This window comes from Theropithecus gelada, chromosome 1 (genome assembly GCF_003255815.1).
Source record: "Theropithecus gelada isolate Dixy chromosome 1, Tgel_1.0, whole genome shotgun sequence".
Classification (NCBI taxonomy): domain Eukaryota; kingdom Metazoa; phylum Chordata; class Mammalia; order Primates; family Cercopithecidae; genus Theropithecus; species Theropithecus gelada.
The window spans coordinates 141,036,765-141,064,140 of NC_037668.1; the positions used below are offsets into that span (position 1 = coordinate 141,036,765).

General features: G+C 47.9%; 1 protein-coding gene across 7 annotated transcripts in view; it reads right to left on the reverse strand.

Annotated features, from left to right (window-relative positions):
• The window catches only part of CNIH3 (cornichon family AMPA receptor auxiliary protein 3), a 337,129-nt gene that overhangs the window by 113,806 nt on the left and 195,947 nt on the right, over positions 1 to 27,376 (reverse strand). For 2 of the 7 annotated variants that reach the window (XM_025381728.1, XM_025381707.1), the window contains exon 1: positions 21,609 to 22,988. The exons of the other annotated variants lie outside the window; for them this stretch is intronic. In XM_025381728.1, coding sequence (XP_025237513.1) covers positions 21,609 to 21,689 — 81 coding nt within the window. In that variant the 5' untranslated portion in view covers positions 21,690 to 22,988. Of the gene's footprint in view, positions 1 to 21,608; positions 22,989 to 27,376 lie in introns of those variants that run through there. 7 annotated transcript variants of the gene reach the window in all.

The window sequence follows — 27,376 nt, forward strand, 5'->3', positions numbered from 1 at the left end:
ACATGCAAAGTAAAAGAATATGGTGTAATCTTTGCTGAATGTCAACTCTTTCCCGGAAACATATCACCTCCACACTTGCTCAAGATCAAGTGCTCCTTCTTCCCTCACCTTTAGATCTGCTGCTTAGAACACAACAAGCAGCTGGCTTGCAGCCTGCCCCAAACAGCCCCTGCACCTTAACGACCACTCAGCCATGGCTCAGGGGTGACACACAAAGGGAATCTTGGCAGATGGTGGCAGAGATCCCTTGTTATCTCCAAACATCTTATCTCTGGGTTCAGCTCTGCCACGACCCCCCACCAATTCACAACACAGCAGCAGGGAGCCAGTGAAGGGCTCTTCACTTCACTTGCTCCTCCAGCCCCTGCCTGCTCTGGGCACAGACACTAATGAGCAGAGAATAGCTAGAAGAGGAAGTGGGGATGCTGAGGAGTAAATAAATTATTCAGATCACAGAAAAGGAGAGACACAAAGGGGTCTGAGAGTCTGCTAAGCTCTGAATCACCCAAGATTGCATGTGCGTTCTCCAAACTTGACACCAACCTCCTTTGCAAAGAAAGGGCTTTTCTAAGCATCATGCTTCAAATTGCCTCTCAGGGCAACTGTTGTTGAAGGGCTAGGAGTAGTGAGGAGTGACGAAGGAGTCACGGTGTCTCGACAGCACAAGAGCTGAAAGGGGCTGTTCTGTCACCTGCCCAGCCACCCAGATGAGAAAAGTGCCGCTCAGAGAGGCAAGGGAGGCTGGCGAAGGAGCACACACTCACTGTCGCAGAGCAGAGGCTGTCCTGTCATGTTTACACATACACACACATGTACAGTGAGAGGAAATGGAAAGGTGTTACTGAACTGGGGTCCACTTGCCCAGCACAGTAAAACCTCACATCCACACCGAGGTTTTGCAGTGGGAGAAAGGAGGGCATTCATTTGCAAGGCACCAAGCAAGGAAAACTGGGCAGCTCACGCTCAAGACCTGGTCTCCTCTATAGTTTACAGGTAAGGGTTTTTAAAGGCAGGGGTACATGTCAGGAAAACAGAAGTTACAGGCAAAATCATAACTCAATACATGGAGGTGATACATCATTTCAGCCTCAAAAGGTGGGATATCTTGGAGCCTTATGGGTCATGAGTGGATTTAAAGATTCTCTGATCTACAATCGGGTTAAGGAAGCAAGGCTTTGTCTATAATCTTGGGGTCAGCAGAAAGGAATGTTAAGCTGTGGTCTGTAGGCAGGACTTCCCTCCAGGCCCTCAGGAAGAAATTTAGAACACAGAATGACAGAGTTCAGTCCTCAGTTCCCCCTTATCTGAGGTCTACCTGCCAGCGGATGGCATTTTCCATCTGGTAGGGGTCCAGGTTTCTGAAAAACAACTCAGGCACATATGTTAAGATGTTATCTTTAGTTTCTATAGGGAACCAAACAGGTTCTGGCTCTAATTTCCTTGGCTATTGTTTTAAGTTATTATCACCTTCTTGCTTATCAGGCTGTTCCTTTACTTTTCAAGGCTAGCTAGGTACTTGGAATTTTCCTTGAAGGCACTCAAGATTTTCCATTATTTTCAAGCTTGTGGGGGTGGGGCCAGCAGGCCCCTAAGAGGGCTCACAAGACAGACACGGGGTTGCTCCTTTTCAGCCATATCTCCTTTAAGGCCTGAAGGAGGAGAGGGACATGAGGACCCCATCCAGGTCTGAATCACATCATCATCAGGTAATGGGGCTTCTTGTATCTGAAAATCCACTTGAAGAGAATGCTAGGCTGTGTCTGTCGATTTCCTATGGAAGAGAGAGCTCAAAGGTCAATAGTATGCACTGAGCCTCCCATGACCCTGGGCTCCTTGCCGGGAGGGGAGAAGGCTACTCAGGAATTTACCTTCCTATCATGGAAAGAGAATTTGCAGACCAAACAACCATAAGAATACACTTTCTGAGCAAAACAGTAAGGCTCATTTTCCACAGTGAGAGATACACACTACCTAGAGGATGTACAGGAGACCCCAGACAAAAGGGAAACTGGCAGGTAAGAAGCAAATCATGAGAAACTTCCTGGAGGAGGAAGGAAATTGGAAATATGGATTGGTAAAAAAGTAGAACTGCAAATAAATAATGGCATGTTACAGGTACAGAGGTGACATCAAGTATAAAGTATTGACAAGGTGATGAACTTCATTTAATGCGAGGTCCTAGAGCAGGATCATGAGAGGGTAAGACAGAGTATCATGCAGTGTTGGAGAGATCCCGTGGCCAATGCTTCCTGAAGCTTCCTAATGCTACCTGCATGTTCTAATCACTTGGGAGCTAAAAATTCAGAGTCCTGAACCCACGTAAGGCTTCCTGAGAGATAATATCCAGGGATGTGCCAGCTATGGGAACCACTAACCCTGCCACCTTTCCTTTTACAGAGCAGGAAACTGGCGCCCAGAATGTTATGGCACTGCTGGTAAAGTCAGGAAAGGCAAACCAGAGGACAGTTCTAGAGCCCAAATTCAGAAGCTCAGGTCTGACATGGCATGGGGAAGAATGAACCACAAGAGAATCCACCTGTCAGGATGCGCATCCTGGTGTGACGGACTCAGGGGTATCCACAGAGCCTTCTGGAGGCCCCTGAAAAAGGCTGATTCTGGAGGCAGGGGCTGGGCCAAAACCCTGTCAACATCCCTTGTCCCTTGGGAATCTCCCCATGGTGTTCAACTCTTCCCCTGCATCCTCTGTTGACACTGCCCGGCCTCTCCCTGGGTGGGCAGGCTATAAAGCCATCCAAGGGCCGGGTCAGCCACTAAGGAAACTGGAGTGGAAGATGCAGGCTAACCCTGCCCAGTCTCTAGGATGTTGGCACCTGCTCACAGGCACGGCCGCAAGGCATTCTTCTATCTCGCTGCATGGGCCTTTTCTTTCTTTTATTGTTAGGGCAGGAAATATTTCAGTTACACTCAAAAGCAGGCTTTCTATATTGGAGACATTATAAACAGGAAATGCCCATTTGCTTAATTTTACTTTTCTTATTCATCAATTTTAAAAGTATTGAAGCCACAGCAAATCTGTCTTCCGCAAGGCAAGGGTCACAGGTGCCACTGGCAGAGAGGGAGTGCCAGACAGGGGGACTGGGGATATGAGGTACAGACAGAAGATGTTGACTGGCCAAGGGATCACTGAGAGGATAGAAAGGGCCTCGAGAGGTCACCCAAAGAGACAGTACCACAGTGCTCTGCCTCTACCCAGCTGAGTGGCTGGTGATATTCGTAACATTCTAACCCTGTGAGCAACAAGACCTCAACTGGCCACTTAGTAATAAAACAGCCATTCCCTTGCTCATGACCCATTCCTGTGAGACTGTACTGAGCCAGACAACACTATGACAAAGGGAGAAAGGGTATGGTTTTGTTGGTTAACAAAGATCTTCTGAAGGCAAGTCAGGAGGCCAGTGCTAAAGAGCTCCTGAAAATGCACGACCTTCATCTTGCTATGTTGAGGCAGGAGAGAGGGTGACCCTGCCAACTCAGAACACCGGGAGGCTGAAGCAACTGTTTTGCCCCTTGTTTGACAGTTCAAGAATGCAACCCAGAGACAGGAGAACTGACTTGTGGGGTTGGGGGGTTGGAGACTGGCATCAAGGTGCAGCACATTGCCTGTCTCACAACTCTGAATTAGGGCTGCATGTGTGTGCAGGGACCTCTCAGACAGAAACATCTGCTCACAAGTAAAGAATCTCTTGCTGGGTGTGGTGGTTCATGCCTGTAATCCCAGCACTTTGGGAGGCTGAGGTGGGTGGATCACGAGGTCAGGAGTTCGAGACCAGCCTGGACAACATAGTGAAAACCCCATCTCTACTAAAAATACAAAAAACAAATTAGCCAGGCATGGTAGCGTGCGCCTGTAATCCCAGCTAGTCGGGAGGCTGAGGCAGGAGAATCGCTTGAACCCGGGAGGCCGAGGTTGCAGTGAGCCGAGATCACGCCATTGCACTCCAGCCCAGGCGACCACGCGAGACTCTGTCTCAAAAAAAGAAAAAGAAAAAGAATGCATCTCTCAAAAACAGACAGATGATAGATATTAGATACTGTAAATAGATGATAGATAAATAAAAATCTTAAAGCAACCCTCTAATTCACATCTTCCTCAGGGCTAAGCAATATCTTAAACATGGAGATTGGCTGAATATTGTATGTGTACCTTTTTTTAATTCAGTCAATGTCTTTCTCCTTCAGCCCATCCGGAAAACAACCAATGCCACAAAATCCAATTATGCGTTGTGGAGGAAGTAGGAACACTAAGTACACACAGCTGTAAAGACCAAGTAACTACACCAAACTTTATTTGACTCCTTTAACAATTTTGCCACATCAAACTTTATTTGGCTCCTTTAAGGAACTCATTTTAACAGAGGTGCCAGCACACAGCATAGGTCAAAAAGATCAAGTTTTTGTTATTTATGTTGCTGTAAAGGACACTAGCTTGTCTAATGAAAGCTCCTGGGATTGGACACCGGTCTGGTAACTAGGAAACAGAATTCACCTCTGGGCTTCGTCCTGAATAGGCCATGATCTCGGCCAAGTCACTTTACCTCTCTGTGTTAAAGTATCCTCATTTCCAAATGAGACGACAGAACCAGGGGATCGTAGGTCCCTTTAGGTGTCAGGATTCTAGGACTATGTGATTATACGACTCTATCCTCCTTCATCAAGTAGTCAAATTAAAAGAAAACAAATCTGCAAATGGTAAACCGAACTCACCCAACCCAACCCCATTACCAGAAGGATGATGCCATCAGCTAAGACCTGGTGCGCCAACACAGAGCAATCAATGCTTCTAACAACGGGGTGCCACAGCTGCTCCTGGTTAAGCCCTTGACCCCAGACGTAGTTTTACTGTCTTGGGTTTTGGCTCATTGTATTGTTGATTTTTGTTTTCTTGAATGAAACATTCCACTTGGTATTTTGATATAAAAAAGAGGGTTCATGCCCGTAATCCCAGTGCTTTGGGAGGCCAAGGCAGGAGGATTGCTTGAAGCCAGGAGTTCAAGATCAGCCTGGGCAACGGAGTGAGACCCGTCCCCCCGCATCTCTAGAAAGAAAGAAAAAAAAATTAGCTGGGTGTGGTGGCACATACCTGTAATCCTGTAGCAGGATGAGCCACAGACAAAACTTCTCAGACACCGGATTAAAGAAGGAAGAGGTTTTTATTTGGCTGGGAGCATCGGCAGACTTGCGTCTTAAGAGCCCAGCTCCCCGAAGACAGAGTTCCTGGCCCTTTTAAGGGCTTACAACTCTAAGGGGTTCCACATGAAAGGGTCGTGATAGATTGAGAGCACATGTGGTTAGAGTCGGGGGTTAATCTTTTCACCTCAGACCTGGTCATCAGCGGCACCGGCTGGTCTTGCTACTGACTTCATTCCTGTTGTTTGTCACCTTTTACTTTCTTCTCCTCTTCAGAGACAGGAGACAGTAAGAGAAACGGTTTCTCTCCTCAATCCCAGCTACTCAGGAGGCTGAGGCAGGAGGAATGCTTGAGCCCAGTTGAGCCCAGGAGTTCAAGGTGACAACGAGCTATGATTACACCACTGCTCTCTAGCCCAGGCAACAAAGCAAGACCCTGTCTCTAACAAAGGAAGAAAGGAAGGAAAAACTGAACGAATATGTGGACTAAGCTAAGAAGTAGGTCTCAGAAACAACCAAACTTTTTCACACTGTGGGCTGACTGCTCATGTCCAAGGCCAAGGCCGGCTCAGCTGTGCTGTGAGGTCTGAGTCAGCATCCCTGTCCCAGCACAGCCCCCGGCACTTTATTTTCCTCCCTGTTGCTCAGCAGGACTCACTTCTTGAAAATGCTTGCTATTCCTACAGTCATTTCTCTGTTGATTTTAATAATCTTACCACACCAAACTTTATTTGGCTCCTTTAAGAAACTCATTTTAACAGAGGTGCCAGCACACAGCATAGCTCTGAGCCATATCACCTCTCCCCTTGATAGGGTTTGGCTCTGTGTCCCCACCCAAATCTCATCTCAAATAGTAATCCCCACGTGTCGTGGGAGGGGTCTGGTGGGAGGTGATTGGATCATGGGCTCAGATTCCCCCACACTGTTCTCATGATAGTGAGTGAGTTCTCACAAGATCTCATGGTTTAAAAGTGTTTAGGGCAGTTCCCCTCCTCACTCTCTTTCGTCCTACCACCATGGAAGATGTGCCTTGCTTCCCCTTCACCTTCTGCCATGATTATAAGATTCCTGAGGCCTCTCCAGCCATGCGGAACTGTGAGTCAATTAAACCTGTTCTTTATAAATTACCCAGGCTCAGGTAGTTCTTTATAGCAGTGTGAAAACGGACTCACACACCTCTCGTGAGACAATGGATGCTGCTTCCCATTTATGGAGCAAAACAACTTATACTCCAAAGAGTGCTGGAAGCTGCCAACTTTGCTAATTATGAGTGAGCATCTCCTGGTGGGGATGCAGCAGGGCATATTAAGTGGTGCAGGTAAGGCCGAAGAGGGACCTCCACCCTGGCTTGGTGTGAAGTGGGATGTGAAATTGAGCACTTCTGCTCACCACAGACTAGATGCAGGGTAACTGGGCAGGGGCGCATTTCTCAGAAAGAGGAGGGAGTTGGGAGGCAGGGAGCTTACGCACCATGGGGGACAGTAAGAAGAAAAGGAAAGGAAGAGCTAGGTTTCACTTTACCATTTATCCTCTAGAATTTGGGCCTGTACTGACTGGGAGACATCAAGCTAGCAAAAAAACCCCCCTTTTTTTTTTCTTATTCTTTTTTTATCTTTTTTCTTTTGAGACAGAGTCTCAATCTGTTGCCCAGGGTGGAGTGCAGTGGCGCAACCTCGGCTCACTGCAACTTCCGCCTCCTAGGTTCAAGCAATTCTCCTGCCTCAGCCTCCCGAGTAGCTGGGACTACAGGTATGTGCCACCACGCCCAGCTAATTTTTGTATTTGTAGTAGAGACAGGGTTTCACTATGTTGGCCAGGCTGGTCTCAAACTCTTGACCTCATGATCCACCTGCCTTGACCTCCCAAAGTGCTGGGATTACAGGCGTGAGCCACCACGCCCAGCCCCTTTTTCCTTATTCTTAATTCACACAACCGTTGTTCCTTCCAAGTGAGCACATGCTCTGCTAAAGTCCTGTGAAGCCCTCATCCAAGAGGACTCTGTGAAAGCTGCAGACTCAGAAGGACAAACACGTGCATGGAAGCATGCTGCACTGCCTCCACGGCCATGGGATGTCTTCATGAGAAGTGGAGAGTTTCCTAAGGGGCGGTGGCTAGTCATCCCCTTGCAGGGAAACATGTTCAGGGCCACAAATCCAGTAAATCCATCATCCCTGCCAGACCACAGCTGCTCCTCATCAAGCTGAGAAGGGCGAGAAATAAGATGTTTTTCTGCAGCTCACATGGATAACACATCAAAGAGTCTGTGGCACCAAGAAGTTAATCTTGACTTTAGAGAAAATCTTGCTTTCCCTGAATACAGGCAAGGTGACAAGCTAAAAAAAATTAAACCAAAGAACCCAGGCAGTGATTATCTGGCATTTTTTTGGTCACCCACATTTATGCCACACTTCTACACCAGTCTGACTTCCTCTGGAGAATTCTCCCACTGAGTGCAGTCCTGATGAGGGGATAATCCAGGGGCCCGTACTTCCACTGGAGAGATTAAAAGGATGCCTGGACACCCTGCCATACTTCTAGTTCCCACTGTGTACAGCCAACAGGCAGCACTCACCCAGCTCAGCCTTAGAAGTTCAGAGTGATTCAAAGACGGAGATCTAAATCTGGCTATTCTATTGTTTCAAGCCTTGTTTTCTGGACTTTCCATCCATTTTATGAGTACTCCAATTCCCTTCCCATAAATCCCCTTTTTGGTTACTATGACCAGAACTGATTTCTAAGAATCTTAACTGCCAGGCCTGGTGGCTCATGCCTGTAAGCCCTTTGGGAGGGCTTTGGGAGCACTTTGGAAGGCCGAGGCGGGCAGATCACTTGAGCCCAGGAATTCAAGATCAGCCTGGGCAACATGGCAAAACCCCATCTCTACAAAAAATACAAAAATTTGCTGGGCGTGGTGGTGGGCACCTGTGGTCCCAGTTACTTGGCAGGCTGAGATGGGAGAATCACTTGAACCCGGGAGGCAGAAGTTGCAGTGAACAGAGATCACGCCACTGCATTCCAGCCTGGGCGACAGAGCAAAACCTTCTCTCAAAAAAAAAAAAAAAAAAGAATCTTAACTGATATATTCCTTACTGAAAAACCTGACACCTCATACCCAGGAAACCTATCAAGAGACAAACTACAACAGGAGAAAGACAAAAGAATAAGGGGCAGGGAGCAAGCAGTAGAGAACCACAGCAGTTGGGGACTGGTAGGATCTTAGAGATCACTTCATCCAGCTCCTTCATTTCACACACAAGGAAACAAAAGGTCCAGGGGGATGCAGGGAGGTTTGCTAAGACAGAGAGGTTTGCTAAGGAGTGCCCCTCAGCAGCACCACCAGTCCCATTCGCTGCCAGCCCCTTTCTAGGGCATGACTTTTGGTACTAAAACTACCAGCCAATAAGAGGAAAGGATGTCAAAACTGAACACATTTTCCTCCAGTCAGCACATATGCTTGGCTGGCCTCGGCTCAATTCCCCATCACTCTCCGGAACCTGCAAAAAAATTATTCCAGGATAAGTCATGGTCTCGTAATGACTGAGAGGCTTGAAATCCCACAGCATCTGGTCCAGTTCCCAGCTCCAGATGATTTCACACGATCTGGGAGACCACCTCTCATCACCACCCCACCCCGCCCTCACACATTGCAACCCAGTGGCTCCTCTAAATCCCTTCCCAGACCTACCCTCCTACTCAATCCTCTTGTGAAATGACCACCGCAATTAGAACCCCATCGGACAAGGACGTCCGAGCTCCAACCAAAGGTGTGCTGATGACATAAGACAAAAACAATGAGATTCTGCTAGATATGGGATTCACTGTAGCAGAATGTGGCCTGCACCATTTCCCAATGACCACAGAGAAAGGAAGCAGAATAACCTATGTATCTGTTCAGTGTAGAATTTAGAAGCTATTGACACAATGTGTTCTCCTCCACCCCGGTCTGCCTATACCTGCTCTAAAGGCTCCCAGTTTGCAGTAGCCGTGGGGACACACAGAAGCCCGGATATGTAGCTCCTCATCCACATCCACATGCACATGTGTTCAAACAGGACCTCTCTCCCTGTGCTCCACTCGCGAGTGGGTTATCTCAGACCTATGGACAATGCAGGGCAGTGCCCTCGCAATATGTCTCCCCTTATTTCCTGGCCCTGGACCTCCCAAGTCCTATTTCCTACTCTTTGCATGCCGGGGAACTACCTAATCATTTGGCTATTTCCACAGCCACAACTCTGGAATGCAGTTACTAACTCCTTTTTCTTAAAAAGGTTCACAGAACACAGTTAAATTTTTTTTAATCCAAGATACAAATGTCTCTATTATATAGGGGACCATCTGGGCTGCTACAGTTAGCTGGCTATGTTGCTATCAACTCTTTTTTTAGAGTTCATGAATCAGTTGCCAATAAGAAAAAAAAAGAAGTAGTTAGTGCCAAGACACCGCTTTCCTCCCCTGCATTTTTCCCCAGCAGGAGAGCTGCATCCCAGAGTCAAAATGGACCATGCGAACACAAAACCAGAAAATATACCTAAGACTGATGCTCTGGAAATGTCAGCCCACTGTTCAAGACGCTGTGGAGGTGGGAGGTGGTGTCAGCTTACTTCCCAGTCCTAGGGCCACCAGCTAGGCTAAGTAATATTGTGTCGCCTCCACAGATCTAAGATGTATGCACAAGAGAAGAAATAAAAGGAGGGCAAAAGAGAAAGAGGGAGAAAGAAGGGAAGATGAAGAAGAGGGAAAAGGAAATTAGAGAAAAGAAAGAAAGAATAAGCAAGGCCTGGGAAATCCCTAATGCCAGGGACTCACCAACAACCACAGACTTCTGAACCAGCCAGACAGCCCAGAGAAGCCACTGAGCAGTGGTGGGAGCTGAGTTCAAATGGGAAACCAAAACCTTGAAAGAATATGAATGGGAAAGCTGATGAATGGAGAGGAACACTAGGTGGATTCATGGTGGCATGGCCTGCCATTCCTCCCTTGCTAGGAAGAAAGGATCCAGTGAAAAGGGAATCAGTGGGTCATTCTGTCATCCCCATGTCCTGGGCACGCACCTTTGGTTTTGTTGTTGTTGTTTTGAGACAGAGTCTTGCTCTGTCACCCAGGCTAGAGTGCAGTGGCGCGATCTCGGCTCACTGCAACCAACCTCTGCCTCCTAGGTTCAAGTGATTCTCCTGCCTCAGCCTCCCAAGTAGCTGGGATTATGGGCACCCACCACCATGACTGGCTAATTTTTGTATTTTTAGTAGAGATGGGGCTTCACTATGTTGGCCAGGCTGGTCTCAATCTCTTGACCTCATGATCCACCCGCCTCAGCCTCCCAAAGTGCTGGGATTACAGGTGGGAGCCACCGCGCCTGCCCTGCACCTTGGTTTTTACAGACACCGCAAAGGATCAGAAATTACAGTTCCATCTGGCCAGACAGCATATCTCAAGGGCAGAAACCACCCACCTCACTCACCTGAAGGCAATTTCGGGTGTTAATTACACTCCCAAGCAACCACAAAAACAGAGTTGGGAGCCCTTGGCCAGAAGGCTTGGGATGGTCAGAAGCAAATGATGGTTGAATAAATGTGTGATTAATTGTTCCCATTAAGGCATTCAGCCCAAAGAGTGCTAACTGCAAATGGGCCCATAAGCATTCTCCAACTCCCACCCTTACCCCAGGAGGAAAAAGAAAAGCAAATCCTATCCCCCACAAAATATATGGCCAGGTAAGTGTGGGATGTGCATTGCTATGGAATTTTTTGTTGTGGTGGTAATTGTGTACATGTGTGAGAGAGAAACTACCTTTTTAGAAATCTGGTTGTTTATTAAATCACTTTTGTGACTCAAGGAAGCTGAAAAACATTAAAAAATAAATCATCCCCCAAATTGTCTCCCAGTGAGCTAACAACCTACTTCATTTCCATACCCCCAACAGCCCCCAGGTTAGGGACAAATATGGAAGCGTAAGACTTCAGCTCCTCTGCAGCACTGGTAAGGCCGCCTGGTCCACACTCTCTCCTCCTCAACCATGGACGTGCTAACCCTTTGCACTGATTTGAGAGCAGAAATACAAATAAGGTTTTAATAAAGTACTACAAAATTCTTGGCAAGATGCCCTTTGTGCGTAATGGCAGGTGCATTCCTCAGTTCTCGCAAAGCCAAAAACATTCACAGCCCTAAAATCATGGGAAACACCGCTGCTCCCTTCCTGGTGAAATCCTCTGGAAGAAACAACTGTAATCATGAGGAAGCTCCCTGGCAAAGACCAAGAGTTGTCTTCAATAAAATCTCTGTTTAAGGACCATTTATAACTTCTCACAACTACAGCTTAATGCAAAAACTTAAATAGAGATTTTATAACTATTTTGTTTTTACTTATAAGACGTGAAGGTTCTAAGAAATGTAGTAAAACAGACCAGATATTTAAACAAATGCATGAACCTAGGTCCGGGTGTTGCTCTAGTCTAGAGAGGATAGCAAAGAGACAGCAACCATCACAGGCCAGAGGGTCAAGAAAGAGCAGAGAGTCTGTGCAGCAAAGACTGAGGACCAAGAGTTTCTGCCTGTGAGATCGCAGGAGCCACAAAAAATTAAATATTGAGCACTCAATCCAGCAATTGCACCTCTGAATACATACACAAAAGAACTGGAGGCAGGGACTCAAGCCCCTGGATACTCGTACAGCCACATTCACAGAAGCATTATCCACTACAGCCAAAAGGCAGAAGCAACCCGGTGTTTATCGACAAAGGGGTGAACAAAATGTAGTCTATCCATACAACGGAACTGTCGACAGAAAGAGTCCGATTCTGTAAAATATTTGAAGAGATTTATTCTGAGCCAAATATGAGTGCCATGGCCCATGACACAGCCCTCAGGAGATCCTGAGAACACGTGCCTAAGGTGGTCAGGGTGCAACTTGGTTTTACATATTTTAGGGAGACATGAGGTATCAATCAAATACATTTAAGACATACATTGCAGCCGGGCGTGGTGGCACAGGCGTGTAATCCCAGCACTTTGGGAGGCTGAGGCGGGCAGATCATGGGTTCAGGAGTTCAAGACCACCCTGGCCAACATGGTAAACCCCGTCTCTATTAAACATACAAAAAAATTAGCCAGGTGTGGTGGCAGGCACCTGTAATCCCAGCTACTCAGGAGGCTGAGGCAGGAAAATTGCTTGAACCCAGGAGGCAGAGGTTACAGTGAGCCAAGATCACGCCACTGTACTCCAGCCTGGGTGATAGAGCAAGACTCTGTCTTGATGGGAAAAGAAAAAAATATATACACATTGCTTCAGTCCAGAAAGGCGGGACAACTCAAAGTGGTGGCAGCAGGTGATTGGGGCGATTTCCAGGTTCTGGGTAGAGTTAAATTTTTTCTGATTGACAGGTAGCAGGCTTCAGAGAGAAGAGACTGTAAATATTGCTTAACAGACTTAAGGTCTGTGTTGATGCTAAATGCTAGTTGGTGTTCCCTGAATTCCAAAAGGGAGGAGGGCATAATGACACATGTCCCACCCTCCCGTCCCCTCATGGCCTAAAACTTCAGGTTAACTTTCGAGTGCCCTGGCCAAGGAGGGAGCCCATTCAGATGGTTAGGGGGGACTCTGAGTTTTATTTTTGGTTTACAGAATATTACTTAACCTTAAAAAGGAGAGAAATGCTGACACAGGCTACAATATGAACCTGGAAGACATTATGCTGAGTAAAATAAGCCAATCACAGGAGGACAAATACTGTATGATTCCACTTATACGTGGTATCTAGAAGTAGATCAGTTTAGAGAGACAAGGTAGAATGGTGGTGGCCAGGGGCCTGGGGAGGAGAGAATGGGGAGTTACTGTTTAATGGGCACCGAGTTTCTGTTTGGGAAGGGAAAAAGTTCTGGAGATGGACGGTAGTGATGGTTACACAACAATGTGAATGTACTTAGTGCCATTAAGCTGTATACTTAAAAATGGTTTTAAAAAAGTAAATGTCATATATGTATTTTACAACAAATTTTTTTTAAGTTAAGGGAGCCATCTACCATCTCCCCTCCATCTAATTCTGGACTGAAGCTCAGTGAGCCTCCCTCACACAGAGACAGCCACCAAGCCTAGGGTTCCATGGGCCTTCAGGAAAGCCCAAAAATGTGCTTTTTTATTTTTTTGAGAGTCTCGCTCTGTAGCCCAGGCTGGAGTGCAGTGGTGCAATCTTGGCTCACTGCAAGCTCTATCTCCCGGGTTCACGCCATTCTCCTGCCTCAGCATCCTAAGTAGCTGGGACTACAGGCACCCACCACCACACCCAGCTAATTTTATTTTTTTGTTTTGTTTTGTTTTTTGTATTTTTAGTAGAGACGGGGTTTCACCGTATTAGCCATGACAGTGTCTATCTCCTGACCTTGTGATCCACCTGCCTTGGCCTCCCAAAGTGCTGGGATTACAGGCATGAGCCACCGCGCACAGCCAAAAATGTGCATTTGTAATAAGCATCCAGATGATTGTCATAACCAGGTAAGTCTGGGAAAGTATTCATTTCTTTCTGTCTGTCAAGGAGAGTCTGTCAAGCTTAATCTGGCTGTAATAAATTATCCAGATCCTTAACTTATTTAACGGAAATCACTGAGTTCCCACCTTACTGCCACAGGCTGGACACTGAGGCCACAAGTGAGGGCAGCAGTTTCTGCCCCCCAGAAGCTTATAATCCAAGCACAGAGACAAATACAACAGTGGAACTCAAGACCTGGGGACAGGTGCAAAGGACAAGTGGACTCAGATCGCCAGGGAGAATGGGGCTTCCTAGAGGACAAAGGCTGCAGCAGAGCCAGTCAGGTGAAGAATGAAGTGGGGAACAGCATTCCAGGGAGACAGAACAGCCCATTTGGGAACTGCAAGAAGGTGAGGATATCTGGAACACAGAAAATGCAAAATGTGGCTAAACAGTTAACTGGGACCTGGTCCTCCCAGCCCTCTAAACTTTGAAAACGAGAGAAACCAGTAAAAGCTTTAGTCTGGGAATAACACGGAAGGATCCTTTCAGGTATTAGATCACTCTTGGTAGCCATGTGTGGGGAGAATTAGTCCAGGGGAGATGATAACCAAGGAGGCCAGCTTGGAAGGAACCACGATGCTCTGAGAAACAGCAAATGGGGGCCTGAACCAAGGCAGGGATGGGAGGCATGGAAGGGAGGGGACAGACATGGCTGGTGACTACAGAAGGAGCAGATGGGGTAGAGAGGGTCCCTGGGTGGAGACTAAACCCACTGGGTCTGTGAGGAGTGAGGAGGGCATGAAGACAAGTTCGGATGGGATCCAACTGTGGGGCATGGGGCAGGTGGCCCCATGGACACCCGGGTCAGTGTCGGGGGACAGGTCTGGGAGGGCAGGAAACTACCAACATGAAAAGGAAGGTGCAGAAAGAACCCACAGGGGAGATGGAGGAGAAACAGGGTCCCAGAAAAACAACATTTGAAAACAGTTGCAAAGAAGATGCGGACAGCAGTCTCAAAGCCATGGAGAGGCCAAGATAAGCACCAAATGGTGCCCAGAGATTGCCACAGGAGACCACGGGTGTCCTCATCAAGTGCTGGGCTGAGAAGGGGTGGGGGCACAAGCCAGGTAGCCAGAAAGGAAACAAGTGTCTTTGGAAAAGAGAAAAGATACACAAATAGCAAAATGCTGACACTTGCCAATTCTGAGTGGTGGATGCAGAGGGCTTTGTTTTATTAGTCTCTGCGGTTTCTGAGTGTCTGATGTAAGAATCCAAAGAGGCGATGGCAGGCAGGATGTGGTGAGACAAAACCGCTCTGCAAAGGAACAGAGGTTGAGCAGCATCTAGAAGGCCTGGGGACCAAAGGCTTGTCTGCAGCTCAGAGGCACCACAGCCTTTGAATCTGCCAGGGGTGGGGACGGGTGGACCTGCAAAGGGCAGTGGCTGAAGACACAGACAGGTGGGGAAAAGTGGAGCAATGTCCACAGATAGCTAGGAGGGGAGGAAGTGGCCTCAGATGAGGGACAGACTTTGCTGTTCTGAGTCCCAGAAGGAAAGGTAAATCATTAATCAGAAGTCTGGGGAGGGGCAGGGTCCTGAGGCATCCCTGTCTGATCATCTCTATCTTGTCTGTGAGCTGGAAGTAAAGTCACCTGCTCAGAGGAGGTCGGGGGTGGAGGACGGTTTGGGGAGCTCCAGGGGGCTCTGAGAAAATGATAACAATCTAGAACAGTGTTGTGGAAGCTGAAGGAACTGACTCACATCCCACTAATGAGTTAGGAGGCAATACTGAGACCAGCTAAGGTCAAACCATGCACCCACGTGGGTCCCAGCAGCTCCCGGGTACCTGGGGTGAGAGAAGAGAGGGAAGAGAGTGGATTCCTGGGAGACTGAGGCATCCACTACAGGAGCGACAGGAAACAGAGGATGCAGCAGTGGAGAGCAGCAGCAGGAGCTAAGTGGTAGATGATGAGGGGTGATGACACAGAGGAGGAATGAAATCCTAGAGGAGCGATGCGTTGAGAGAAGGAGGAAAACCACACTCAAAGGAGGGCCAAGAACCCCTGGGGCAGCAGAGTATGGGAGTAGAGAACAGGGAGCTCACACTGCAGAAGCAGGTCCAATGCAGGTCAGGGGGCCCAGGGACCACAAAGACGGAAGTGGTCACCAAAGGGGAGGTCAGATAACCAACAGTACCCAGCGCCTTGCAGGACAGCAAGGGCAGGACACTGGCCAGGAGCCAAGTCCTCAATGTTGCCCAGTGGAGGGGCCCATAGGAGTGAGTCAGATGACGGTGACAAGGAGGTGGCAAGGGCACTATCCAGATAGCATGGCTACAGAAGAATGATGCCCCAGAGGAACCTGTTTGCAGGCTTACTGGGAGAGAGATCCACAGCAGAAAACAAGTCCAGAGAGCAAAGCGCAGAGCCATGTGGATATACGGAAGGGAAAGGCACCAGGTAGCCAGAGGGGCTAGAGTGAGGCAAGGGCCCGGGCACAGCTTCAGGGCCACTATAGGCGGGAGCTCCAATTGCCTGGCAAGAGCCTCACAACACTCACTGCCTTTAATGTTTGTTCAGTAACTCTAAAGTCAAAGACAAGTTACTTTAGTGTCTCTAGTATCCAACCCGTGAGGCCTTGAAACCTCACCAAACAGTTGGGATTGGAGCTGGTGCCTGATTGTTTTAGGTGACCTGCGAATTCTGCATACTTCTCTTCTCTGTCTCCTCTCTAACATGACTGCAGTGGAAATACAATGATGACGTAAGCTTTCTTTTTCAGGGGGAGTTATTGCAATGCAAACAAGGATAAGGCAGCATGCAGTGCAAACAAGGATAAGGTGCCATGCATCAACCCAGATATTACACTTTCCAGAAGGTGTTCTCCCCAGGGACAGCCAGTGCTTCTCCCAACCTACTCTTCTGAAAGAGAACCAGCTCCACTATTATCAAGAAGGGCCCCGTACCCCATGGCAATGGCCAGTCTTCTTTGCAATAATTAGCTTCCAAAGTTTCAAAGTGCCAGGGCATGGGGGAAAATGCACATTGTCCAAACTACCTAGAAAGCAGTCCTTAAGAAGCAGCCAGAAGTCAAATCAGAAACGAGTTACCATTAATCTGTTCTCCCACTGCTAATAAAGACATACCCGAGACTGGGTAATTTACAAAGAAAAGAAGTTTAATGGACTCACAGTTCAGCATGGCTGTGAGGAGGCCTCAAGAGGACGGCAGAAGGTGAAGGAGGAGCAAAGGCATGTCTTACATGGTGGCAGGCAAGAGAGCATGTGCAGGAGAACTGCCCTTTATATAACCATTAGATCTCATGAGACTTATTCACTATCATGAGAACAGCATAGAAAAAAACCATCCCCCATGATTCAATTACCTTCCAGCAGATCCTTCCCACAACATGTGGCAATTATGAGAGCTACAATTCAAGATGAGATTTGGGTGTGAACACAGCCAAAACATATCACTATATCAACTGGAAATGAGTCAAGCCGGAAGGAAACAAGAATTTGTCCTACGAGTATTTATACCAAACAGTCTCTGTGTGTCAGGCACTGTTCTGGGCTCTGGAGAAACAATGGTAAAGGAGAAAACGTCCCTGCTCTCATGGAGCTTCCTTCCACTCTGGCTGTGGGGCAATGGGCAGTGATGGAGGGAGGAGATAAGAGGCGGATGGAGCAGGCTGGAGCTGTGGACATCCCACCTGAAAGTGGGATGCCAGAAAGGACAGGGGCATCACAAGTAGAACAAAAAGTGGAGACCACGTAAGACCTGGCAATGAGTGCCAGTAGGCCAAGGCAGTCAATCTAAGTAGGCCAAGGCAGGGTCATAAAAATACAGGCTATTTATTATCAACCCCAAGCATCCTACCATTTCACATAAACCCATTTTTTGTTTCCCGATGGGTACTCTGAGAAACTGAGATGTTTACTAGATTTCCAGAGGCTGAGTCTGTGACAGGGTAGAACCGCAAAAGGCTCCACCATGAAGACATCTTCCCTAGAAACACTGCCTCTCAGTACATATGTATGTCATCCCTGTCCGGGGCCATTTAAACCCTCACACAGCAAATGCTGCTGTGAATCCAAAGAAATTTCAACGTGAGATGGTACATCGGATCTTTCTAGGGAATTTTATTGGGAATTAATTTTATTTGTATATTGTCAAAACTTACAGTGACTCCAAATATAAAAACTTCAAAAGCTAAAAACCTGAAATCCAGTAGTGAATCTTTGATTTTTTCAAAGAATAGCTTCATCTGGGTTTATATAAATGAGACATGCTGCAAACAGGCTTAATCAAGCCAGAGCTTGGAAGGCTCTTGTGAGTAAACACCATTCATTTCATACTGGCTGCAAATACACATCACTTCACATCAAAAACCCTTTAGAACACTTTTTTTCCTTCTAAACATCCACATGCAATTTTTTTTCTTAGAAACGGGGTCTCACTATGTTGCCTAGGCTGCTCTCAAACTCCTGGGCTCAAGTGATCCTCTTGCCTCAATCTCCCAAAGTGCTGGAATTACAAGCATGAGCCACTGAGCCGGGCCATATGCAATTTTTTAAAATACACGAGATAATCTTTTCTAGATAAGATTAGTGATTATTTTATTTAATTACAAATCATTGTATTTTCAAAATTTTGGACAAGGAACCTGTATCATTTTATAAGCGAAAGTCTAAATAAACAGAATTTTCCTCTTTTAAAAAAGGATATATAGTATGTCTTGAGTCTGGTTGCTGTTGCTGTTAAAACTACAATCAGAAATTCCAACTCTAAAATTTCATTTATACAGAGAAAGGTAATCCTTTGGATATAAATTATTATCTAAGTTATGAATCCAAAAATAGTGACTACAGTTAGAGAAAGGGCTTAGGCTTAAGAGTCTCACAGACCTAGCTCAAGTCCATGAATACCAGCTCCAATACATAACAGCTGTGCAACCTTAGGCAACCTTGTGACCTCTCCGATCCAGTTTCCTCATCTGGGAAATGTCAGTTATGAGGACTAAAGGGCTGCCTGGGCAGTAAGAGGCCAGGTGCCTGAGGGTATGCAAAGCCACAGAAAAACTCAGTTTTCTTCTGCTTCTTCCGAATGTGATAAATGTACTCAGAAATAGTAGTTGATATAAAATAAATGGGTAACTTGGAATATTTTCAACGGAAAACAAATGCAGATAAATTTTCTAAGTAAAAAACAAGACTTGAAAGAAAGGCTGGCCACATCCATCCTTGCTCCCAGACAGCCGGTGGGAAGAAAGGGGAGGAAAACGACTGGACTGAGAGATCCTCTGTAAAGCACCTAAAATTTGTCCTACAGCAGACACCCAACACATAGTAGCTACCATCCTTACCCCCAAGTAGGTAAGTATAATTCAATAAGAAAAGCATGCCATCTTCATATCTTCAGCCTAGACACGGCAGCGTGGCAGGCATTTTCACTGCTATACGTTGTTAAGTGCCCAATTCATTTTGGGGGGTATTGATACATACCACACAATCAATATGCCTTGTCCGATCAAGAAGTACATAAGGAACGTAAGAAGCTGGAAAGAAGGCAAACAGTCTAACATAAAACCAAGGCTCCTCAATTTTGGTCGAAATAATTACTACCATGTAACTAACACCCAGACATACAAACCGTGCCCAGAAATCAGGGTGTCTCTGGTTTCCCAGTTCAATGTTCAGGAACCAAATCAGTGTGATGGGGTTTGGGTTGTTTGATTTGGAGAGAGGGAAGAGATAGAGAAGGAAAAGACTAGGAAAGGAGGGACTGAGACTATGAAATTATTACTGTAATGTGAAATCAAAACGCACAAATTCTTTTCATCATTAGAAACAAGAATCTTGCCACTTCCATGAGGAATCTGGATAAAACCTGAGTTGGGATTTGACTGCATTTCAACCACCCCAAGACAAGGGGGTGAGCATTGAGAAACTGGAGGGCAGAGGCCAATGCTGGATGAGGGAACACCTGATTTTCATTCAAATGTCAACTAGCTGCACAAACCACTCAGTTAAGCTGTTCTTGAATTATTAATCATCTTCCCCTGAACGAGAGGAAATTATTCTTTCTGGTTACTTGCTCTGCTTCAGGGACCAGTTCAGAGAACTCCAAGCCAGACTGAGTTTGAGGGAGCTCTCTGGTACCTGACACCCTCTGGCCAAGGCAAAAACAGAAAACAGCAAATGAGGTATTGCAGAAAAAAAGGGAGCAGTTGGCCTTCTAGAATGCAAGTAACTCCCCAAATCCAAAGAAGCTGAGGAAGTTCCTTTAAAGCACATTAGCAGAGGTTTGCTGCACTGCTTGGGCAGGGTCTAATCTGTACTCCTTTCTATTCTCAATCAGGTAAGTTTCCTTTTCCCTTAAGAACTGTCAGCAACTTCAAGTCTCAATTTCCTACCACAGATTAGACCCAGCCTGGCAGAGCAGAGAAAGGAGGGTTTAAAATCCCAGTACTTATAAACAGCAGATTTTTTTAAATCATCCTCCAAATATCTATGTTTGAATTCCCTGTTACCCCCCGATTCCTAAGTCTACTGATGCACGGATTTACACAATCTGAAAAATGGGGGAAAGCTTAGCGATCATCCAGGTCAATTTTCTCACTTTAGAGATGTGGAAGGAAGCCAGCAAGGGTCTTTCCTAAGGTTACACGGTCGGAAGCCGCCTTCCTCCCCGAGTTTCCCCTCTTCTCTCTGTCAGAGCCCTGTAGCAGGAGCTGCTCTAGCTGCTTAGTTCTATTCTAAGACAAACTCTCACTCCGCAAACCACTTACACAAAACATGGGCATCTCATGCACCCTGCAATTTTCTTCACGTCTTCATTTTGGGGCATCCCCACTGTATGAGAGTCTCTGATGCTCACCAGAACCTCCAGGAATTCGTCTCAGGGTTCTTCCCTGTCACCTAGACTCTGGGCAGGGCAAAGCTGTTAAAGGTGGGAAATTATGCACTGGGATGCTCCTTCTAAACATTTGGCCTTGGCCATTCTTCCCACCAGCCCTCTGAGGGTGAGGATAAGGGGCTTAAACAACTTCAGTGAAGAAAGCCTTGAGAGTTGCATGCACTCGCTAAATGTTGTATTGTCTTTGAGAGGACCAGCGTATGCACTCTTGCGCTCTCAGTACTTCTCTTCCCCTATTCAGAAGCTTTCGCTCCTCTATTCCCACCCACACCTAAAGACCTGGGATCCAAGGCTGCCCTCCACCTGGCATAGCCCCGGGAAGGGTGACATGAAGCTTGTGCGGGCTGGGGACTCTGGGGGCGTAGCGGAGGTTCGCCACCTGCAGGGGGTCTTCAGGAGTCGGACGTTCAGACGCCAAGAGGGCAGAGGAGGACACCGTCGTCGCTCTCCACGGTCTCTCTTTGTGACTTTCCTCCACGGCCTTAATGATGCCTACCCTTCCCCAGCCTCCCTCGTCTCCTTGCTCTTCTTTGCCTTTCCCCCACCTCCTTCCACTTCGACCCCCATCGCCCAGTCTCCCTCCTCTCCGCGGGCTCGGCCTCTCCCTACCTCTTACAAGGCGCTCTCGTCGTGTTTCCACTTTGTCTCCAATTATGTCTAAATGCAACCCACCACAGATGCTGACATTTTAAATATTTAGTTATTATAGCTACTTGACTAATTGCCGGGACCGACGGCGGCACTTCTCCTTAGCCTCCTGCCGCAGGAGAGGAGGGAGCGGGAGAGGAAGGAGTTAGATGTGGTTATAGCCGCCACTCCCCGGGGCCCGGGACCCGGGACGCCCGGTTGGGCCCTGCAGAGGGTGTCCCACCCGGGCACCAGCGGCCCCCCGACTCCAGCGAGGGCACCGAAGGCGCGCCCGGCGGGATGCAGCGAACTGCCTCCTGCCCCGGGACAGAGGAGCGGCAGAAAGTCCACCCTCCCGGTCCGCCCACGCCCGCAAGGTGGAAAAAGTGGGGTGAAATAGGGGAAATGTAACGAAATTGGGGCAAAAGAAGAGAGACCAAAGCGGGTTACTCACGTGCCAGATGGCGAAGAAGATGAGCGCAGCGCACAGCACCAGAGACAGCATGTAGCAGAACGCAGCGAAAGTGAAGGCCATGGCCGGCTGACCCCAATCCCACTGCACACGCCAAGAAGCCCCTAGGAGCCCAATGCCTCCCTCGAGGACCGCACTGCCTCAAAGGGGCCGCGTCTGCACGCTCCTCTCCAGGCTAATGCCCAGGAGGGCGCACAGCTAGCGGAGCGACTCGAGGGTCAGCGAATAGGCGCTGGATTCCCGCAGGCTCCGGCGACCCCAGACCCGGCCCTCCAACGAAGACAGGGAAACGTGTGTCGAGTGTCGTTGGCGGGAACTGTCCCCAAATCGAAGACGAAACCAAATCAGCAGCGAACACCTGCAAATTAGTGTCAAGCTGTAAGCCCCTCGAGACCAATACGACAAGCGATGCAAGGACTCCACGGAGGACCGAGGGAGGAGGTCCCGTCCGCCCCAGGAAGAGCTCTCTGCTTTCCGCCACTAAACCGCAGAAGAGAGACGAGCGCTCCTCTCCGGACCCTCCAGCGCCACGGGGGCGCAAACGGATAGTGTCCAGCGAGGTGCCCGGGCGGCCTCCGAGCTCCTCCCAAATCCCACCGCCGGCAGCGCTCTTTCCCGAGAGAAGGGGTCTTTAGGTAGCCGGGAGGAGGTAGGCTCAGTTGGTCCTGAGCCCCAGACGCGGCTTCCTGCTCAGCCGTGCGATCCCGGGCGCGCCAGTCCCCAACCGCGACTCTGGCCAGCCGGCCTCGGCAACCCAAGTGTCCCGGAAACCGGGGGTCGGGCCGGGGTGAGCACTGGCTCCACTCAGCGGGCCAGCTCCCGCCCGGGTGTAGCGGCGGGTTTCAGGCCAAGCGCTGTAGCTCGCTCCACCTGCTGCTGCTGCCGCTGCCGCTGCCGCCGCCGCCGCCGCCGCCGCCGCCGCCTCTGCCACTGCGAGAACTGTAGCGGTGTGACCCGGGATTCCCTCCTCTCGGCTCCCCACCCTGGACTCCCCTCCACTGAGCGCGCCCTCCTCGGCGGGCGGAGACTGCAGTGCCGGGAGCTAAGGAAAGGTGGGTGGCGAAGCGCTGCCGGACGCTTGGTGGCCGCTGCCGCCGCCACTGCAGCTGTGCGCGCTCGCCTCTCGGAGGAAACTTGAAGCCAGCAGTACTGGCAGGGCTGGAGGCCGAGCGGAGGTGGGGCGGGACCGGTTGGAGCAGGGACTCTTTAAACACGTGCGTCTGGAGGAGGTGGGAAGCTGCGGAAGGGTATGGTGTGTGCCTCGCGCCTAAACGCGGCAGCCGCCCCTCCCGGTTCTTGCAGTTTCGCCTATCGGAGTGGGAAGTGTGAGGACTTGGGGCGTTGCCTAGTGTTGGTTGGGGATACAGTACAAGCCTTGGATCCCAAAGCTGCTTGGGTGGATTTTACCAAACTGTAGCATACTCAGTGCTTAGGGCTGCGTTTACTGCTCTGCTCCCAGACCCTGCAAAATTCTCCATTAGCGTCCCTCCGTTGCATTCTCTACCCTACCCAGCCATCCGACCTTGGGATTAGGGAAACGTGGACTTGGTGGACTATTCTGAGCTGAAGAGGAAGCAACGAGGGCTCGGTGGTATTGGTGGTAGTCTAGTGGAATTGTCAAGAGGATGCTTTGGGAAGTAGACCGTTTTCCAGCTCCTCGGTACCTAACCTCTTTAATCCTTAGTTTCCTTATCAGAAAAACATAAATAAGAGTAGAGTCAAGCCATTTCAAAGGATTAAAAGGGAACACAAGCAAAAAACCTAGCACACAGCCTGGCACTTGGTATACATCCAATAAGTGGTAGGGATTATTAATTGCACCTTTTCCCCTAGTGGCCCAGCATCTTGGAAGTTCACCATGCTTACTTTGCAAGAGATTTCTGACACTGCAGTGACAGAGGTCCAGTCATTCCAGATAGAACTTCAGTTTCAGATAAGTCATCAGATCCAGAAAGCAAGGAGAAATACCCTGAAAGACCACTGGCAAATCTCGGTGAAAGACTAGACGCACCTCATGGATTGGAGTGAATCTTAGAGCACCCGGTACCTTGCACAGGATGGGAACTAGATAAATAACTATTGCTTGATTCTGACTCTGGTGTGCTAGCTTTCCTGTTCACAGCTGTGATTCCGATGCCTTGAGAGCTGGAAGGGATGAATTCCAGCAAGCTAGAGATACAGCTTTCTAGTGACAGAACTGGAATCCTGTCTGCAGACTGCTAATCCTGGGTTCTTTCTACTGTGCCCCAACATTCCTGCAGCTGTTTGGCCACATCTTCAATTTATTTATTTATTTACTTATTTATTTATTTATGAGATGGAGTTTCACTTTGTCGCCAGGCTGGAGTGCAGTGGCATGATCTCGGCTCACTGCAACCTCTGCCTCCCAGGTTCAAGCGATTCTCCTGCCTCGGCCTCCCGAGTAGCTGGGACTACAGGCGCTCACCACCACGCCCAGCTAATCTTTGTATTTTTAGTAAAGACAGGGTTTCACCATGTTGGACAGGATGGTCTCGATCTCTTGACCTCGTGATCTACCCACCTCGGCCTCCCAAAGTGCTGGTATTACAGGCGTGAGCCACCATGCCCCACCCTTCAATTTATTTTATTTTATTTTTTTGAAGACAGAGTCTTGCTGTGTTGCCCAGGCTGGAGTGCAGTGGTGCTATCATAGCTCACTACAGCCTCAAACTCCTGGCTAGGACTACAGGCATGCACCACCAAACCCAGATAATTTTTGTTTTGTTTTGTTTGCAGACATAGGTCTCAATATATGGCCAGGCTGGTCCCAAACTCCTGACCTCAAGCAATCCTCCAGCCTTGGCCTCCCAAAGCGCTGGGATTATAGGTGTGCACCACGGTGCCTGGCCTCATATCTCCCTCCAGTTTGGAAACTAGATGCCTTTCAGTGAGAAGTGGAGAAACTAGAGCAAATCCAGAGACTGTTGACCAGAGCAATGAATTGATCAACATTTTATTGCCTCTGGGTCAGGACTGGCTACATACTTTGGAGGGCCAAGTGCAAATGAAAATGTGGGACTTTGTATTAGGCCGTTCTCGCATTGCTGTAAAGAAATACCTGGCCAGGCATGGTGGCTCACGCCTGTAATCCCAGTACTTGGGGAGGGCAAGATGGGCAGATCACCTGAGCTTAGGTATCTGAGACCAGCCTGGGCAACATGGCAGAAACCCCATCTCTACAAAAAATATAAAAATTAGCCAGGTGTGGTGGCATGCACCTGTAGTCCCAGCTTCTTGCAGGGCTGGAGTGAGAGTATTGCTTGAGCCCGGGAGGTCAAGGGTGCAATGAGCTGTGTTCATGCCACTGCACTCCAGCCTAGGCAACAGAGCCAGACCCTGTCTTAAAAAAAAAAAAAGAAAAAAAGCAGAGGCCGAGTACTTTATAAAGAAAACAAGTTGAACTCGCTCACGGTTCTGCATGGCACCAGTATCTGCTCGGCTTTAGGGAAGGCCTCAGGGGTGCTTATATTCATGGTGGAAGGTGAAGCAGGAGCAGGCATGTCACATGGCAAAAGCAAGAGCAAGAGAGGGTTGTGGGGAAGTGCCACACACATCTAAATAACCAGATGTTGCAAGAACACTCTCTTTATTGCAAGGACAGCAGGAAGCCATGAGGGATCCACCCCCCATGACCCAGACACCTCCCCCCAGGCCCCACCTCCAACACTGGAGATTACATTTCAACATGAGATTTGGGCAGGGACAAATACCCAAACTATATCAAGCTTCTTGTTTAAAAATTAAGAATTTCAAGACAGCAACAGCAGAGCATTAAGCCAAGCATGAGGCCCTTCTGAGCACAAGACCCTGGACAGCTGTAGAAGTTGAATGCCTACAAATCTAGCCCTGCTCTGGGTTATACCCTATGTTGCTTTCTCTTTTACATAAGTATTTCTTCTAGTATAAATTGTCATTAAAGAAAATTTGGAGGCCAGGCACCGTGGCTCACACCTGTAATCTCAGCACTTTGGGAGGCTGAGGCGGGTGGATTCCTTGAGGTCAGGAGTCACGATCAGCTTGGGCAACATAATTAAGACCCTGTCTCTACAAAAATTAAAATAAAATTAGCCAGGCATGGTGGTGCGCACCTGTAGTCTCAGCTACTCGGGAGGCTGAGGCCAGAGGATTGCTTGAGCCCAAGAGGTCGAGGCACAGTGAGCTGTGATCATGCCACTGCACCCCAGCTTGGGTGACAAAGCAAGATCCTGTCTCCAAAATATAAAATAATTTGGAAAATATAAAAATGAAAAAGATAAACACCACAGTTTGCTGCTGTCAGATACCACCAACACGATCCTAGTATATTTCTTTCTAGCTGTTTTGTTTTGTTTTTTTGCTTTTTATTTTATATAGCTCATTTCTTTTCATTGTTGTGATTATACTGTATAAAATTTCATGACATGAAAACAATGAGATAATATCAAAGGAAAATTTAAGAATTCAAGAATTTTGAGTCCCTTTGGGACCGATCTGATCTTTTGTTTCTGCTGGTTCTTGTTTATGAAGTCCTCGCTTCTTATCCATCTACTAGATTTTTACTGTGCCAACCTTGTTTTGAAAAATTTTCTTACAGGCATTTGAGGCCTAAAATGATGTTATCTTTCTCTAGGGGGGATTTTCAACTTCTTTTGCCAGGTGTCTAGGGGAGCCTAGTGCTCCAGGATTACCTTAATCCAAATTCAGCATTTGAGATTTTCCAGGATGACCAAGATAACTGTGGTCTGTGTGAGGGCTGCTTTATTTCTGGTTCAGCCTTACTCACATGGAACAGTCCTTCTGGATCTCAAGTCAAAACACAGGGCTTATCAAGTCCCAACCCTTGATGGTCCTTGGATTCTGACTTTTGCCCCTGACCCCACAGAATACTAAAGGCATAACTCAATCTCTCAGCCACCTCCTCAAGAGTAAGAAATGCCCCGAGAAAAAAAAGTGGCCCCAAGAGCTAAAGCAACCCCTCTAGATTCTGAATCACTCTCAGATTTTGACCCCAATAATTCCTTACTCTCTTATTAGGTCTTTGATGCTTTCAAGAAGATGTTTTTGTATTTCATTCAGCTTTGTAAGTTGTGCTCAGTGGGAGAACTGGTCTGAATTCTGTAGCGCAGCATCTGAGAGTCTCTACATCAAAATAAAATTTCAAATTTAAAAATGGAATCCATTATCCCACTACTGTGACTTTCAGCCACTGCTTTTCTTGCCATTTACCGGGTCCTGCTTTGCCTTGTTTTATTAGTTACAGAACGATATATTGGCCAAGGTGACTGCAAAACTTCAGAAAATAAGAACCCCAGGCAGTTACTGCTCGTTATTTCAAAACATTTTAGTGTCCATAGTTCTGGGCACTGTCAGGGATCCACAAGGTTTCTAGTCTAATTGGTGAGGCAGTAATTCCTTCACAAGGCAGTGTTTAAAAAATCAAAAAGTACTAGTGACACAGTAGAGGAAGGCAAGGGAGAAGGTGATTGGGGATGGATGTTGAGTGGAGTGACCAACCTACATTGTTTTCTCTACTGTAGACATTGAAAAGCCAATTACCTGATTTTTTCCCCCACCTGTCATGCAGCCAGGAGAGGCCATATGACACAGTTTGAACTCTTTAGATAATATTTCTTTTTGCCTGAAACGCAGATCTGATACCTGGAGGTACAGCAGCCATCCTGTGACCATAAGGAGGACACCAGCGCATTAAGAAGGGAAAGCTAAGAAGATACAGAGGGCAAGGGTCACTG